This window comes from Gymnoscopelus braueri (genome assembly GCF_963280865.1).
Source record: "Gymnoscopelus braueri genome assembly, chromosome: 1".
Taxonomy (NCBI): domain Eukaryota; kingdom Metazoa; phylum Chordata; class Actinopteri; order Myctophiformes; family Myctophidae; genus Gymnoscopelus; species Gymnoscopelus braueri.
The window spans coordinates 59675122-59692957 of record NC_137603.1 but is presented as its reverse complement, the minus strand read 5'-3'; the positions used below and the strand labels follow the sequence as shown (position 1 = coordinate 59692957).

Sequence of the window (17836 nt, the reverse complement as noted above, 5' to 3'; positions counted from 1 at the left end):
TTCCTTTCTCTGCCCAATTTGAATCATTTTGTAAAGTTCTATTGTTGTGTATTGTTTTATTTAAAGTGATTTAAAGTGATGGTTTAGGCCATAAGATGTATCAGCCAATGAGATCACTACTTGCTTGATCTTGAGAATTCCTGCAGCCAATCGCATGTGGCTGTTTGTCATTTGAATTCGCCAGTGAGTCCTCTTCAAAAACTTTTATGACGTTTGCCAAATACTGGTATGTTCTGATCACTGTGTCCAGCATGGGTCTTGCAAAAGACTAGCCGTCTATGACAGGGTCTTTGTGTATGTGTGAGTGTCTGTCTGTCTGTGTGTCTGTCTGCCCGGTGCTAATCTTGCAAACTGCTGAACCGAGCCGTGCCAAACTTTGTATGCACACTGCCAGTAGGCCACAGACATTTTTTTCAAGTCCGACATCCACATCAGAGCCTCGCCACTTCTTCTCCTGACTTTATCGTGTAGATTACATAAGCCAACATGCCAAGAGTGGTATGGCACCATCAGTAAAGTTTTCTTTTCCATGACAACAGAACACTGTATCCAAATAAATGTAAACTACCAGGTCACTTGAACCAATTATTATTGAATTAAATTAACTGTTAATTCCATGTATGACTGACCTCAGAGCCACACATAGGTCATTCCTTTGAATATTAGATATTTAAAAATAGGAAATCCAAAGAAATGAAAAAAGAAAAAGCCAGGCAAAGAAAGTAAAGGAGGGATCCATGGATGGATGAATGGATGGAAATGTTTTTTTTTTCTTCCACTTCTGTCATTTATTATTTTCTCTGAATAATACTTGATGACTCAGGAGAAATGGCCTATTTAGGAAAATCTCACACCAATACACACAAACAAGCTGTAAGCCTTTTTTTGCGTTATCCTTTTGGTTATGGTGGTTCAGATGTATGTTTATTTCATGATCAATAAAGATATCACATGATGCATACACTTACATTGCAGACATTACAGGCATACATGTAAACCCCAATACAATCCCTCCATGGGAATCACTTCCCTGACAATCTGAGATTCTCTTCTCCATTTAAAGCACCTGAGCTGAGAAATGCAGCCTGTTCTATTCCACCTCTTCCAGGCTTATAGTCTGAGGTGATAGATTGGAATGGGTATAGTGTTGTAATCCCTCATATTTATCAACAATGCACAGAGATGAGTGTGTGTGTGTGCGCGCTCACACACACACACACACACACACACACACACACACACACACACACACACACACACACACACACACACACACACACACACACACACACATTCAAATAGGCAATGAATCCTTCATCTGTTCTTGTATTGAGAGATTTTCTACTGAGGAAACGGAAGTGAAAATTGGAAATATGGAGATGCGTTGCAAGAGTGAAAAAAAGTAATTGGAAATGTATTATAATTTTAGGTGTATTGGATTATATTTGAGCCATCGCATTGTGAAGCAGGTTCATCTCAGATATGTTAGTATACCAATGATAGTGGAACTCAAAATATATATAGAACAGTCGGCCAGTTGCTGTTTAAGACTTCAAAAGAAGGTTTGTGTTATTGGGTCAACTACTACCTACTGACTGTACTACTACGCCTACTACTTGACACAGGCTCAGTGATAGAGACTTAGAATCAACAGAGATGAAACTCGAGGTTCATCATAGGACAAAACAAAATATATAATTGGAAAGGTCAATATGTTGCACTGACATATTGATCTTAAATAGTAAGGGTTAGCGTAATTTCTCAAGAAAGATTTTCAATTTGCAGGATTGTTGAATTGTTGAATAGCAGCACACCATACCCTTGAGCTGTAAGCTACACTTTACCCAATCAAAATCGAGTGGGTCGACACATGTAAACCTCTGCTGTTTTTGTGCGCTAGTAAATAGGGACCCATGGAAACAAATTATATTTGGGTAGTCTCTTTTGAAGTGCACATGGGTATTTATTTTTCTTCTTGACTAAATATTGAAAGATTTGAGGTAAAGTGAAAATGTTCCAAGTGGTGGTTGGGGAGGAACATTGGCCAAAAATAGCACATCAACAAGCTCTCAACGTGTCCCACCGAGGTGTGTTGTGAGCTTGTAGATTGGCTATTTTTGGTGAAGAGATTTGGTGTGGAGGGAAAGTTTAGAGGGTTTAAGTGGTTAGAGTACCACCAGTGAGCAAGTGTCACCTTTGATTGAATTCGATAAGCAGGTCAGCTCTGTGGTAAGATCTAGTTTCTTAAAACTGCGCCTATTGGCAAAGGTCAATGCGTGGCTCACTCGCTGATCACTCGCTGCCCGCCTCCTCACTGGTACAAAGAAGCGTGATCATGTTGTTCCTGTTCTGGCCTCTCTCCATTGGCTCCCGGTCCGTTTTAGAATTGATTTCAAGGTTTTAATGTTTGCTAATGGGCTTGTCCCGCCTTTCCTCACAGACCTTATTGAGGACTACACTCCATCCAGACCTCTAAGGTTGGCCGACCAGAGGTGATCGAGCCTTTGCTGCGGCTGCCCGAGGCTCTGGAATAGCCTGCCACTTAATATTAGAGCCTCCCAGTCCATAGACATGTTTAAATCATTATTGAAGACATACCATATTTCTTTTCTCTGGCTTTTGAGCACAGCTAAATCTGATACCATATATTCCATAATTTTCTGTGCATATTTAACTTGTTTTTCAATTGCTGCATGAACGTCATTGTTGTTTCTCCTGCTTTGTTGTATAGCACCTTGGTTGACTTCGGTCATTTGAAATGTGCTTTTATAAATAAAATTTGAGTTGAGTTGAGATCCTGGACGGGTTTATTTCTCAACAATGACCAGCCAAATACCCAAATTTGCTTACGGTACTGAAAGTAGTTGGAAAATAGAATACATTTTTGGTAACTGCAGGCTTTTCAGGCTCTCACCAACAAATTGTGCAAAAAAAGGCAAAAATTGTGATGAAAACCATTTAATAAGTAAGTGTTGTGGGTTATAAACATAAAATGACCACATTTTCTTTCAGAAGATTTCACACTGTTACACAATTTCAATATTGTATAAAGATTATTAGGCCTTAAGTTTGAACTTATACACTGACACTATACATTTTCATATATTTAGATAATACGTTTTACTTCTTGTATCTCAATTTTCAAGGAAATGGAAATTCTACCAGCTAACCACATTTAAAAAAACGTTCCACTGAGCATAATACAGGGTTTGTAGATTCATACAACATTCTGTCCTGGGCTTCATTGAAACATGTGGCCAGAAGACAGGAACAAGACATCTCTCACTGCTTGCTGGGCTAACTGGCTGGGCGACAAGCAGCAATCCAACTAAAGTAAACTCAAGTAAAGTAAATGTACAGTATGCAGGCTTAATGCTGCATGTGGTAGCTGCAGTGTATCATTGACAGAGGCTGGTGAGAGCGATAACAATATTGAGTGGTTCGCCTGCGGTCGTCCCATCACTACTTTGTCTTCAGCTAGATAATGCTCAAGCTGGCGTCCCTAATTTTGGCATAGATATCCATGTTCTTAATTTATACACGTCGTCTGCAAGTGTTGCACAGCCGAAATAGCAGATCTGCTATTTCGGCTCCCACACTGCTAACCCAAATCCCGAAGGTCATCCTGTAGACAGCCATGGAGTGTGGGTGAACCCAGTCCCCTGGCGCCAAACTCAGAAATGCTCTCTCTTACTCTTGCTAGAAACAAGAACGAAAAGTTACAGAGACAGAACAGAGAAATGAGAAACAGAAGAGATTTAGCTTGAAGCTTGTTGAGAAAGATACCCGGACTGTGTGTACTGTATGTATATGTGTGAACGCAATGTGCACGCGGACGCACGCGCACGCACACTCACACGCACGCACTCACGCACGCACACGCACGCACAGAGAGGAGGTTACGGCAGTCCGCTGTTGCAGAAAGCTGGTATTAAAGAGCAGTGATGGCTGGCTTCCAGGGTGGATGGGAAGAAGAATTCCAGGGTGGATGGGAAGAATGAATGCAGCCTGTGGGTTGATGAATGAGGTTGGCCAGCAGCACTAGGACCTGGGAGAGAGGGGGAAGGGTGCTGGAAGAGGCTGGAGCATGAATAGTGACAATGCTGGAAGGAGAGAGTGGCCTGGCCAAGAGCAGATTAACTATAGCTGTCGCCTAGAGCCTCCCTGCTCCACCTCTCGCCACCCAAGACATGAAAGGGGAGAAGGTGATCGGTAGCACAGGTTTTTAAAGTGGGGGTCGCAGCCAATTGGAAAGGAAGAGGAAAAAGAAATCATTACACAGTATAATAAGCTCAACACACTGTAACACGATGCGTTGTGAGCTTTTAGATCAGCTTTTCTTGGTGAACAGAATTCACATAGAGGGAAAGAAGGACCAGACTATAGACCCCTGGGCGACACCGGTCAACAAAGTATAGGGTTTAACTGGTTTAACATCACAGCAGAAGTCTGGTGTGAAAATAGAGAAGCGGCCATCTGTCTGCTCCCACGTCGTCTTCTGTGGTACTATTCTGGGAGAGATTTTGATGCTGGCTGCTACCATGACGAAGCTGTCATTCCCTAATGACAATCTGCTTAACAGCGGAGAGTACGACGCAAGCACGCACACACACGCGCACGCACACACGCACGCACGCACGCACGCACACACAGGGCAGTCAGCCCACAAGCAGTTGGGTCAGTGGCTGACTTATGGTGTTATCTTTTTAAATTGGCCTCTCTAGTGCGTCTGATAAATCAACACATAGGTCATTAAATGGCTCATTATCCTCCTAATATGATTCATGGTCAGTGGAGGAAGTGGTGATGGTGTTGGTGGGGGGTCACGACACGCTGTACCAATGTACGATGTTGAGAGTCACGTCTGATTTATGGTCTGACAGCCTTGGATGCCTGCTGCGCCGGTCAGCCAGGGTGTTCAGTACAACAGAAGCAGTGTTGGGCAATTTAAAACTAATATACAGAACTACACGTTACTCGTTACTACTTCCATCAGTGAGTGTTTGTTAACCTATTACTAGGACGACGCATGTCGGGTGTTTCAGATTGACCTCAACTCTTTCTTTCTTTCTTTCTTTCTTTCTTTCTTTCTTTCTTTCTTTCTCCTTCCTTCCTTCCTTCCTTCCTTCCTTCCTTCCTTCCTTCCTTCCTTCCAACAAATAATGAGAACGATGCAAGTCGTTCAATTTATACTGCTACGTGGCTCTACGCGGCTCAAACACTCGGCCAATACATTAAGCCGACGGGTCGGGTTAGCCAATCAGGGACCTATACTGGCTTAGTGGCACAAACATGATGTGACACTCCGCCCATCCATGAAGCCGACGGTTGTTGGCCAATCAGGGAAGCCGATGCATACGATCTCCAGAACATACAGAGAATTTCTGCCGCGTTCTCAGACCCATGAGCTGACAGATATGAATATGATACAGATATTTGTGATTTTTTGTTTCTCGGAAACCGTTGGACCATCCAAATTGCCGTTTCGGATGCTGTCCGAGTTATGCCCGGGACACATTTCCGGTGACAGATACAGACAGATGCACAGAGAATCCTTAAATTATATATACAGAAGATGTAGTGTGAATTAATAAGAGAACACATGTTCTTCTTTATATACAAGGGAACTAGGGGACCTGGTACTGCCAGACCCCTAGTGGTTGAAATCTGAATGGCCGGAAATCTGAATGGTTTCTAAACTACGTCACGCTAAGCTTGGCCAATCAAAAAGAGGGACATGTAAGAAAACGTTTTCGTCCATATATGGAAGAAAACGATAGCAAAAGGGGACCGACAAAGCCTCATGTAGGCCCGACCCCCTGGGTCTGGCAATAATAATGATAATACAGGTATAGGTAGCGTACACAATTCCTGAAATTATAATTCACAATTACATTGAAGTGAAAATGAAAATTCCAAAAGCCCTGGCTATTCCCAAAGGACATGAACATTTTAGAATGTGAACAGAGCTTCTGGGTAAGCATGGCAGAGCTAGAGCGTGCCAAGTTTGCCATGTTAATAAAGAATAATGAGGATAGCGTAACTGGGCACACACTAACGAGGCTCCAGAGCTGAAGCTATATTTAGTATTTTATGGAAGAAAAAAAGACTGTTTTACCATAGCAATGACTAGGCTATACGTAACGCAAAAGGGGGAGTTCCTCTATTGGGTACGTACAAGTCTGCAAGTTCCTCCTTTCCTTTAGGAGAGAAATGCAAAATGTTAGCCAACAATGGGTGTGTCTCAGCTCTTGTTGAGACCCCAGAGTGGGTCCAGGGTGCTGAGTGGGTCGTTTACTGTATCCTGACCCTGTAGACCTTGGCCTTCAGCCGGATGCAGGAAGCTCTGCTTGGTAACCCGTCTCCCCCTGCCCCTTTCCTCCATGGAGAAGGCTTCAGGTGTCAGGGAGGCCAGCAGTTCCAGGGATGAAGGAACCGGGGCCGAGGAGAGAGGAGGTGGATTGAGGTTGGGCAATGCCTTTGGGATCGGCTGGTGGCTGGTTGTAGGGGAAGATGGTGGGGAGGCCTGATCCATGTCAATGGGCGGTGGGGAATTCCCTTTCATTGGGGAACTGGAGGGGTAGGAAAGTGGTGAGCTGGAAGGGAGCTGGGCTTCTATGGGCGATGAGGGGTCCTGGGCTGGCTGGACGTCCCCTACCAGAGACAGGTCAGGTGGCATGGTGGAGACCTGTTCCTCCAGGCCACAAGGGGCACCAGCATCTATGGCAAGATCTGTAGCACCATGGGGCCGGATGCCAAGCTTATCAACGGTGGCTAGGATGCAGCTGATAGGCATGTCTCCTCCGAGGACAATATCATGCTGTGACTCCTGTCTGGAGTAAGGCTTCTCGGCTTCAGGGTTGGTGGACTTGCTGCAGGGGACGTTACTGACACCATGACGCTGGAGGACCTGCTCTGCATGCTTCAAAACAGCCTCATAGCAGAACTTTAGGTGGAGCTTTTCTTGCAGCATGTACTTCCTTTGCTGTCTCATCTTTTTCACCAGAAGAGGCAGGTCTGGCATTCCATTCCCAGCTTCCAGCTCCTGCAAGGCTGCATACAGTAGGCAGAACGCCCCGGTGCGTCCCACACCTGAGATGCAGTGCACCACAATGGGAGAGTGTAAGGGCCTCTGTTGGAGGTAGTGTCCATGAACCTCCTGAATGAACCAAAGCAGGTTACCTTTACTGTCAGGTAGACCCAGTTCAGGCCAAGAGGTAAACTGGAGGTGGATCACTGTGCGTTTCAGGCTCTGGTCGTTATACTGGAGGCTGATATTGCGCTCCACGTGGGTGGGTGAGGTCTTCTGTGTTGTAAGGGTGAGTGTGATCAGTCCCTGAGAGAGCTGCTGGCCGTACTCTGTCGGAAAGTAGCACGGAACCTTTTCGTTGTCCAGTTCCTGTTCTGACACCAGCATGACCACCAGTGACACCTTCTGTTCGTACACCATCAACCAGAAGTCGGCTGCTGTGTTAGTGAGAGGAGCCTGTGTGGTAATGAGTCGTGGGCAGTAAGGCGACAGCTCCTCCACATAGCTGGCGTTGATGTAGTCATCTTTGCCTGAGTGCAGTACCACACGGTGGATGTCATAGGGCATGATGTCTTGGTGACGGTTCTTCATGGTGTAGCAGCGGGCAATTGCGATGGACAGCTGCTGGGCATCTTTCTCCTGCTGGTCATGGAGCTCTTTCCAACGGGCGTCCAGCACAGACAGACCTCCCTCATGTTCCGAGGGGTGTTCAAGGGATTCTACCTGGGCCCGGTAACATTCTAGTTCATCATGGAGGTGGGCAACGCGCTCGGGGCCTTGATAGGGGTCACTCTGGATTAATAAAATGTCTTTAGCGCTCTTCTTGCGATGCTCCCAATCCTGAGCGTCAGCTTTGATGGGTTGGAGGACGTTGGTGGGGACCGTGGCACCTCTGGGTTGACTTTCAGGACTAGAGAGGAGGTCATCTGTACTGGAGTTGTGGTGCGTGAATAGGGAGATGGAAGAAGAGAAAGTAGAAGCAGGGGTGAATGGAGGTGAAGCTGCACCTGGGGTGGGAGCTAGACAGGGTGTCTGCTGAGAGGTCAGTCCCAGAGAGGTGAGAGCAGGAGAGGGTGAAGGGGAGGGTGAGGGAGGGATGGTGTTAGGTGGTTGGGTAACTGGGGTACCTCCAGGAGAGGACCGGATCATGTGTTGTGTAGGAGAGACCTGTGGACCATGTGTGTCCATGTTGGTAGATTGCTGCGGGGCACCTGGTGGACCGCTAGTCCCTGGGGTAGCAGCGTTCATGGTGGAGGCATGGGGCTGCTCTGGATAGGTCATGGGTCGGTGAGCATGAGGAATCAGAGGACCCCTCCCTAGATTGTTCATTTCTGACTGTAGAATCTGAGTCTGAGGTTGACTGACCACCATGATATGTGGTATGATGGGTTGACCAGGATGGGGGTGATGTGGTGACAGTGAGTTGGACGGCATTTTTAACACGGACCTCCATGGTCCCTGACTGCTGGGGCCAATACGAGGCTTATGTGGAAGCAGAGCAAGGCTTTCCCATCTAGTCAGCAATGGCTGATTAGATGTCATGTAAGAATTCTGTGAGATTGGGGGGAACACCTGACTTGTAGGTGAACTCATGTGTGCACAGATGCCTAATTTAGCCATTTGCTCTCCTCGAATCCTTTGCAGCATGTTTGGCAGCGTTTGGCTTGCAGTGTGCATGTATGGTTGAGATACAGGTGGCATGACCTGAGCAGTTGGAGGTATTGGAGGGTGGACAATGTGTGGTAACACCTGGCCCTGAGGTGGCCTTGGCATGGAGCCTGGCATCATGTGGGGATGCTGCAGGGGGAGGTAGCCCTGTTGTGACTGATAGCCTCTGAGTATTTGAGACTGTAGCTGGTAACCATGTTGAGGATGTGGCTGAGGTTGACCAGGGAATGTTTGCTGATACTGCTGGGGAAGTATACCTGGTCTCTGTTGTGGAGGCATGTAATGAAAGGTGTAGCCCTGTTGGGCCTGTCCAGGCCCAACAGGAGCAGACATATCCCTAGGGGCAGCCTGGTATCCCTGGAGTGGCTGTTGTTCTGTGGGTTGGGGGTACTGTCGCTGCAGTTGGGGTAAGGAGCCTGGGCCTTGTATGAGTACCCCTGCCTGCGGCATGAATGGGGGATATGCTGGCATCGGTGGTGGTACAGTGTAGCCAGAGGAGGCTGCAGGCGGCACAGGAAGGAGAGGAGATGGAGTGTAGCTGGGATTAAGGGTCTGGATGGTACTGTGAGTGCCAACTGTTGTGGTGGAGGGTCGGACAGGAGCAGGGGCCACTGTTCCAGTTTGAGGGGCTTGAGCAGTTGTGTCATACCCTGACACTGGTACCCGGAATGACATCTGGGGAGACACCTGAGGGGGTATCTGGCAGGGCATCTGAGGCAAGGGTGCATGTGGTAGGGGCCCTGAGCCCCTACCAAACTGAGCGATTCGTGCCAGGAACTCTGGCGAAGGTAGATTGGCAGGAAAACGATGGCCATGGACACTATTCCCTGGTGCACTAGGCCAGGGGAGGGATGTGTTGATGGCCAGGCTGGCACCAGGGGGTGCTAGGAAGGTCAGTGGGTTGGCTAGACGAGCACCAGTGGTTGAAAGGGAGGGGGGTTCGGGGGGGAGGCTGTGAAGCTCCCTGGGAAGGTGTCCTTCTTCCAGTGTCTGGATGGCTGGATTGAGCTGTGCCAACTCTGGGTCGTCCTGGCTGAAGCAAATTGAGCCATCATCTGAGCCCTTGGACTGCAGTGAGGGCTTGGCCCTGATGGGCCGTGGTGAAGGCCTTTTCTGTGCACTCCATCTTTTTGCTTTCCGTTTCTCCGTCCTAGTTGTACAGAGTTCTCTGGCTTTCTGCAGCAGGCGCGTTGCCTTGGCCTCTAGGTCTTCATAGAACTCCTTACCTTCCTGCGATTTTTTCATTAGGTCATCGTAGGATTCATAAGAGGCCACCAGTGTCTGGACGGTGGTGTTCCACTGCTGCTTTGTCTGACACAGGCCTTTGCGGACCGAAGCAAATTGGACATTTGTCTCAGTCAGGGCCGTCAGGATGTTCTCCTGGGCTGCAAGGTTCTGGTTGATGTACAACTTCACGTGGTCATACTTTTTCAGCTTCTTCTCAAACACGTGCTTTATGTCAGCTCGTTCAGTGGTGACCAGTGTAGAAGTGATGTCATCCTGCCGGATGAGTTCACGGACCTGTTTCTCCAGTGAACACCTCTGATCTCTCATCTCCTGCACCTTCCCCAGGATTCGCTTCATGCTTTGGATTCCTGCTACCTCCTCTTCAGTGAGCTGTGGCTTGGGGAGGGCATCTCTCAGGCTATCCAGTGGTCCCCCAAGCAGACGCAGGTTGCTGATGTGAAGGTTCATGGCGCGGTGGAGCTCTGTATTGGTGAAGCTGGCCTTGTTGTGAGCCTCCATGTACTTCTCCAGGTCCCTGCAGATCTCAGCCAGAGCTTGAGCCTTTGCTGGCGGGTGCACTTCTGCTTGCATATTAGCCTGACCTTCCATCAGCACATCCTGGATCTCCTTCAGTATGGCCTCCACGTTGGTGAAGACACTCGAGAGGACTTTCATGGACTGGATCAGGCTCTTGGCAGTGTCTGGCCTGACACTGAGAGCAGCACACTTTTCCATCAAAACAGTAGGTATTTGGTTGTACATGTCCAGGTTGTCCTCTGACCCCAGCTCAAGCCCCAGCGATTCCATGAATAGCTCTAAGGTGTCATTCTTGCTTTCTATCTTGGTCATGATGTCACGTAGCAGCTTTGCCTTCTCCTCGCTGTAAAGAGAGGAAGCCTCATGGGCTACCAGGGGCACTAGCTTGGCAAACAGGTCAGGTCCTGTGACGCTGGGATCAGTGGGGTTGACTGGCAGGGCCTTCACCAGGCAGGCACGTTTGACTGTGCCCAGCGTCTCCAAAGAAGGAACTGTCTCATGATAGATAAAGTCGTTGTCTTTCTTAGCAGAGTTGAACTTGCCCTCAGTGACATCCATGGAAACTCTCAAGGCCTCATGAACAATGTCAGGCTGACCCTTAGCCAGTTTGATGGCTTCATTGAGTTTGCTCAAAGAGCTTTGCAGGTAGGACAACCGCTCTCCATGGTTCTGCTGTTCCTCAGCTTGTTTCCCCATGTGGAGGTGTGCAATAGCAGCAAAGTAATAGACCTTCACGGCGACCAACTTCTTCCAGCCCTTCTGGCTTTTGCCCAGCATGGAGGCGATCTCCGAGTTCTCCAGGGCCCTGCAGGCGTCCTTATAGTAATCCATCACCTGGGCACCGATGCGCGCCACCAGGAAGCTATTTGTGTTGCCCAACATGGACTTCTCCAGGAGACACTCCTGGGCCTGGGCCAGCATGAGACTGATGTTTAGCTTAAGGATCTGGTCACTCATATCCACGCTGAAGTTGTGGCTAAAGTGGTCTCTTAGGTAAGTGAAAGCCCCAGCCGAGCATTGGAAGTGTGTGCATGAAACTTTCATCCCCTCCTCAGACACCCTACTATCCATGGCTCCCAACACTGAATGCAGAGCACCTATGTTGTACAGGATACAGGCTTGCTCATAGCTAATGTCATCATGGGTGACCGTCTTTCCAGAGATCTCTTTCCATGAAATTGGCACAGCAGCCTCCTGGCCCGGTCCCAGAGGCACGCGGCTTTGGAGGTAATGCAGTTGACCAAAGTACTTCCTCAGTGTGTTGCATCCCTTAGAATCCTTGGTCACATTCACCGCACTCTGTCTTAGTGCTTTCAGTTCATTCAGCTGCTCATTATAATTGTATGGATTCTCCCCATAGGTCTTTAGGATAAACTGATGGACGGACGGGGTAAACTGGAACTCCCCGGCCTCTTTCAGATTAAAATGGAACATCGGCATGCGGGGAACTGCCTCCATTGCGGCTGATTTAAAGTCTTCACTGGTGTCGATCTTAATATCGGACCAGTCTCTGTATAAGTGTTGCTGCTTTTCCCCCAAACAATCTTCAGACAATTGTGTCATGTTCCAATTTATACTTCGACCGACGTCCGTCATCTATGACATATCTATGAATTGTGACTCCATATTTGGTATTTAGCCTGATCTGATTACAATACACTTCCATTATAACATATAGAAGTTAAAAGAAAAGGAAAAAAAAAGTAAAGTATACTTTCTGAAATTAATGAGCAATATAGTGTTTATTCAGTAACAGGGATCTCCCCATCTCTCCAGTTCTTTAAGGAATAGAACATTTTCAGGGTGGGATACCAATTTGATCCCTCCTGACAAAAACATTAGTTAAAAAAAATCTATCTATAATCTTTTCTGTTCTTAACAATTAACAATGATTACGTTTTCCTTTTGTTTCTGTTCCTAGTCAGATATTGTTATTTTCTGGCTTTCGTTTTTCGTTCCTCAAATTATATTATATTATATTATTATATTCATTTTATTTCCATCCCATCAAACACTTTAAAGAGTAGGATGTCAAACATAATACCATGAAATTATCCTTTGGGTGCAAAGCACACGCACGCACGCACGCACGCACGCACGCACGCGCACACACACACACACACACACACACACACACACACACACACACACACACACACACACACACACACACACACACTTAGCTCTGCACATTCCACGACTATGGCCAAATGATGGCATCATACACTCATTTGGGAATGAACCAATCAGGGAGAGGAGAGGAGAGGGGAGGGGAGGGGAGGGGAGAGGAGAGTGGGTACATGGGTTGAGCTTGTATTCTTGCAAATAGTTACCCTGCAATATTCCCTAGTTTTTGCCAAATCTTAGTTTGTGACAAATTGTTTTTACATTCGAGACTTGAAGTATTTTAAAAGTCCTCTAACATTGACATGTTCTTTAGTCTTGTAATTTATGGTAGGCATAACTAAGCCCATTGTGCTTGTTTAATTGTTACTTTTGTGAGATCCCATGTGTGAGTTCTATAATAACTATAATAACTGCCAGATGTCAAACAATAAAAAACGTTATCCTGTTCTATGTGGAAGTCTTTTCATAATAAATATGAAGGAAGCCATACATTGTTTTGCTTAAATGTATTATTATTGCTTGTATTATTCACATTAACAGTGGCACATAAATGACTCTAACACAACATAATGTACATAAAAAAATATGCATATTGCATACATTAATATAAAAAAACACCCAATAACAACTAGAAAAGTGTTCTCCTCTGGGTTGATGAGGCTGATTTGAAACATTTCAAAACAGGCCCCTCCTGCAAACTTTAAAAGTCAGTCGCAGCCAATCGGAATGGTATCTGAACAATCAAACAGATACATTACATGATCACAAGACTACAGAGATAAGGTGTACCAATGTGGGTTGGACAAATAACCTGTAAGAAGCAAAAGCGATGGCAAAAAGTGCGTTTTGCTAAAATTGGTCCGATGGTTGCACTATAACAGGCCAATTTGAAAAGTATTGTGGTGGATCTTCTTCCTTAGCCTACTGGGAGCGTGCAAGGTTTCACGACAGACAGACAGACAGACAGACAGACAGACAGACACACTCACTGGAGCGAAAACATAATTCCTCACGTTTGGCCATTCCAGCCTGTCGGGGATAACAACAACGCTAACCATTTTTCAGGCCCTGCTCAACACTCACCTCTTTATATATATTTAGATAGACCCCTATAGGTCTCTCCTACGGGCCCCAGCACCCCCCAGCCATGCTGTCATCAAATATCTCTTGTAATGCATCCATTACTCTGAGCCTCACTTCTAACTCTGAATATCAAGTGGATCTCTGCTGTAGGAGGCAGGAATAGAGACTAATGACTAAGACTCTGCTGCCAGTTTGCCTAAATGTGCTTTAGTAGAAAAGCATCAATCACAATAGACTCTTTGTCTCCTGTAGTGAATGTCCCCTTCATAGACGTGCATCATTTAAAAACCACAGTGTTGTCACTGTGGGTTTTCCATCTTAGTAAGAGGTAGACGAGAGCACTGGCCACAGCCATGTCTGGCAAACCCAAATGTTCATCATGTTCTTTTGAAGCTGTTCTTCACAGGAAAGTAACCAACATTACTTCCATAGACAAGCTAAAGACAGAACTTGTTTAGAGCAGAGAAAACTATGGGGAATGAACATAAGGCTTAACATTGTAATCAATGTATCAATAAAGATAACTGAAATTAAAACATAATTTTTAAACATGGCATGTCTGTGTATAATTCCATCAATCTGTGTGTGTGCGCACACACACATGCATGCATATCTGTCTCTTGATATGTCCAAATATGAAGACGAGTGACGTCACTGTACTGATTTCATACAGTAGACTGGCCTCCAAGTACTCTGACAAACGGGTACTGACACTGGCCTCCAAGTACTCTGAAAAACGGGTACTGACGTCATAGTACTGATGACACACATACACTAGCCTCCAAGTACTTGCTAACCTTTACAAGTTGGAAGAGAGATAACTGAAAGCCCAGTCAAAGTCCTATCATGGACCTAAGCAATGGGGGACAACTAGCCCACAGGCTGGCTGAAGCTGGCCAGTCTCATCTCCTGCAATTCTGGAATGAGCTGAGCCCAGAGGAGCAGCATAACATGACCACTGACCTGGAGGCAATGGAATTTCAGGAGATCAATGGATTCTTCAAGAATGCCATGGGGTCGTCCAGTGGCAACAACCAGAAGTTGGACTCCTGTATGGAACCTGTGCCCAGAGACGTGCTTGGCAGTGTAACGCGAGACAAAGGGTGCCTCAAACACTGGGAGACCCAAGGTACGCACTGCATTGCCCAGAATAAGGTTGCTGCCTTGCTCCTGGCTGGGGGCCAGGGAACCAGGCTGGGTGTCTCTTATCCCAAGGGCATGTACGACGTGGGTCTGCCCTCCCACAAGACCCTCTTTCAGCTCCAAGCTGAGCGCATTCTGAAGCTGCAACAGTTGGCTGAGCAGAAGCACAAGACTAAGTGCTGTATTCCCTGGTACATCATGACCAGTGACAGGACGATGGAATCCACCCAGGACTTTTTCTCCCACCACAAGTTTTTTGGCTTGAACAAGAATGATGTCATCATCTTCCAGCAGGGCATGCTACCAGCCATGGACTACAATGGAAAGATCATTCTGGAGAGCAAAGGAAAGCTGTCCATGGCACCAGATGGTAATGGAGGCTTGTACAGGGCACTGGGGAACCAGGGCATCATCGACGACATGGGCCGTAGGGGGATCGAGTACATCCACGTGTACTGTGTGGACAACATCCTGGTCAAAGTGGCCGACCCAGCCTTTGTCGGTTTCTGTGTGCAGAAGGGGGCAGACTGTGGGGTTAAGGTAATAGAGAAGACCAACCCCACAGAGGGAGTGGGCGTGGTCTGTAAGGTGGATGGGCGTTACCAGGTGGTGGAGTACAGTGAGATCACCCTGGCAACTGCCAAGAAGCGCTGCACCGATGGGCGACTGATGTTTAACGCCGGCAACACTGCCAATCACTTCTTTACCCTGCCCTTCCTCAAAGACATTGTGCAGAAGCATGAACCTCAGCTGCAGCACCACGTAGCCCACAAGAAGATCTCCTACGTGGACACACAGGGACGGCCAATCAAACCAGACAAGCCAAACGGGATTAAAATGGAAAAGTTTGTCTTTGACAGCTTCCAGTTCGCCAAGACATTTGTGGTGTATGAGGTGCTGAGAGAAGACGAGTTCTCTCCCCTCAAGAATGCAGACAGTCAAGACGGTAAGGACACACCCACAACAGCCAGACACGCCCTCATGTCACTCCACCACCGCTGGGTTCTCAACGCTGGGGGTCACTTCATCGACGAGAGCGGCACTCGCGGGACCGTCACACCCGGCCTGAAGGATGGCACAGATCTGCCGATGAAATGTGACATCTCCCCACTGGTGTCATACGGAGGGGAGGGTCTGGAAGAGAGTCTGGGGAGAATAATACATAATAAATAATAAATAGTGTGGTAACAACATTAGTGTACTCCCCCGCAACCTGAACACGATCATTCACCAGCATAATAACCCCAGCAATAACAATAACCCCCACATACACGCGCACATGCGCACGCACACACACACACACACACTACACACGGACAGTGTTGCAGAGCAGATTCTATAAAGGAGTTTGTTTCTTTTTGGTTGGGAGGGTTGAATGACAAATCTAATAATTTGAAAAGAAACAGAAAGATGTATATACAAATAATTTATCTTAACCAACTCCATGTTTAATTACTACAACTGTACAGGCGGCAGAAAATGCATTGAAATGGATTGTGTTTTCATCAGTTTCAGCCATTCTTTTTTTCTCCCCACCATGTTGTTAAGGACAGTGATGCACTTGACTTTCTCATTGCTTCTCTTTCATTTGACATTATTCATTGAACTGTGGTTGCAACTGCCAAACTGAATCGTTTGGCGTTTCTTATTCCTGTCCACTCTTATAAATGACACCCGCATAATATACTCACTGTCATCCTACATTTTCCTGTAGAAACAATTGCAGAGCGAAGAAAATCAACTTGATTCTGTTTTGCTTGATACAATTTGTTTTAAGTTGTTTTTCTGTTCCGTCAGTCTGTTTACTGAGGAAGAGCATTGGAATATTTCATGTTTTAATGTTAATTTGTTCATACCTCCACAATTCTCTCAACCTTGTGTATGTTCTCATAAAAGCAAGCATGTCTGCATAGGGCCATAGGCTGTATGCTTCATCAAGCTGGGAACAAGCAGATCCACGATCTATCTATATATAATGTAATTCACGTAATCCGTGTGTGCGTGTGCGTGTGCGTGTGCGTGTGCGTGTGCGCGCGCACACGCGCGTGTCTCTACTATCTCTTCTATTGCACTCGGCCGATGCCCATTGGGAACTATGCCCATTGCAGTTATGCAATACCCGTTATCAGAGTACTCATTGTACATGTCTGTATGTGTACCTTTTATGCCCATATCTGGAGATCTCTGTATAATACGTATGTCCGCCTGTGTCTTATTTATGCCCATATATGGAGATTGCTTTATCCGTCTGGCTGTCCCTTTTATGCTCATATATGGAGATCACATGTGATGTCATACTGTAGCTGACTGACATCATGACTGACTGGCAAGATAATTAGACACATTTAATTGTTTCTAAATGCTTTCTAATTGCCCTGCAAGAGTGCATGCAGAATGTCAATTATCTCGGTAATTCGTCAGCATTTGACATTCAGACGAGGTCACATCTTGGTGAGTTTGCGGGGTTATAGTGTGCTTCCACCCCCTCGAGATGGTGAAGAGAAGTCAATGTTGGACAGAATGTTACGGGTGGACCATGCAGGAGAATATGGTGCAAACCGTATTTACGCCGGCCAGATGGCAGTGTTGGGAAGATCTCAAATGGGACCTCTTATTCAGCACATGTGGGATCAAGAAAAGAAACACCTCGCAAAATTCAATGAAATCCTGGGTGAGAACAGAGTTCGCCCAACATTATTATTACCCCTTTGGAACGTCACTGGGTTTGTCTTAGGTGCATCCACAGCCCTGCTGGGAAAGAATGCAGCCATGGCATGCACTGTGGCTGTAGAGGAGAGCATCTCTGAGCACTACAACAGCCAGATAAGAGCTCTGTTGAAGCAGGACCCAGACAGATACTCGGAACTCCTCAAATTATTAAAGGAATTCCGAGATGAGGAGCTGGAACATCATGATATAGGATTGGAGCATGATGCTGAATCTGTACCTGGATACTGGCTATTGAAGAATGCAATACAGCTTGGTTGCAGAGTCGCAATATATGTTTCTGAACGTGTTTAA

General features: G+C 46.6%; 3 protein-coding genes across 3 annotated transcripts; 2 read left to right on the top strand and 1 right to left on the bottom strand.

The window, feature by feature from the left end:
* Window positions 1-6244: 6244 nt before the first annotated feature.
* On the bottom strand, window positions 6245-11920 carry LOC308089335 (tyrosine-protein phosphatase non-receptor type 23-like; the record flags this gene model as incomplete). The annotated part of the gene is made up of 1 exon (XM_080434001.1): window positions 6245-11920. One exon carries the CDS (start codon window positions 11918-11920, stop codon window positions 6245-6247), a length of 5676 nt encoding a protein of 1891 aa, XP_080290127.1.
* Window positions 11921-14518: 2598 nt separating this feature from the next.
* Window positions 14519-15988, top strand: LOC308089325 (UDP-N-acetylhexosamine pyrophosphorylase-like; the record flags this gene model as incomplete). Its single annotated transcript, XM_080433991.1, has 1 exon — window positions 14519-15988. The coding sequence occupies one exon, from the start codon at window positions 14519-14521 to the stop codon at window positions 15986-15988; it is 1470 nt and encodes a 489-aa protein (XP_080290117.1).
* Window positions 15989-17269: 1281 nt separating this feature from the next.
* LOC308085037 (5-demethoxyubiquinone hydroxylase, mitochondrial-like) lies at window positions 17270-17836 on the top strand (the record flags this gene model as incomplete). The annotated part of the gene is made up of 1 exon (XM_080428058.1): window positions 17270-17836. Exon 1 carries the CDS (start codon window positions 17324-17326, stop codon window positions 17834-17836), a length of 513 nt encoding a protein of 170 aa, XP_080284184.1. The 5' UTR covers window positions 17270-17323.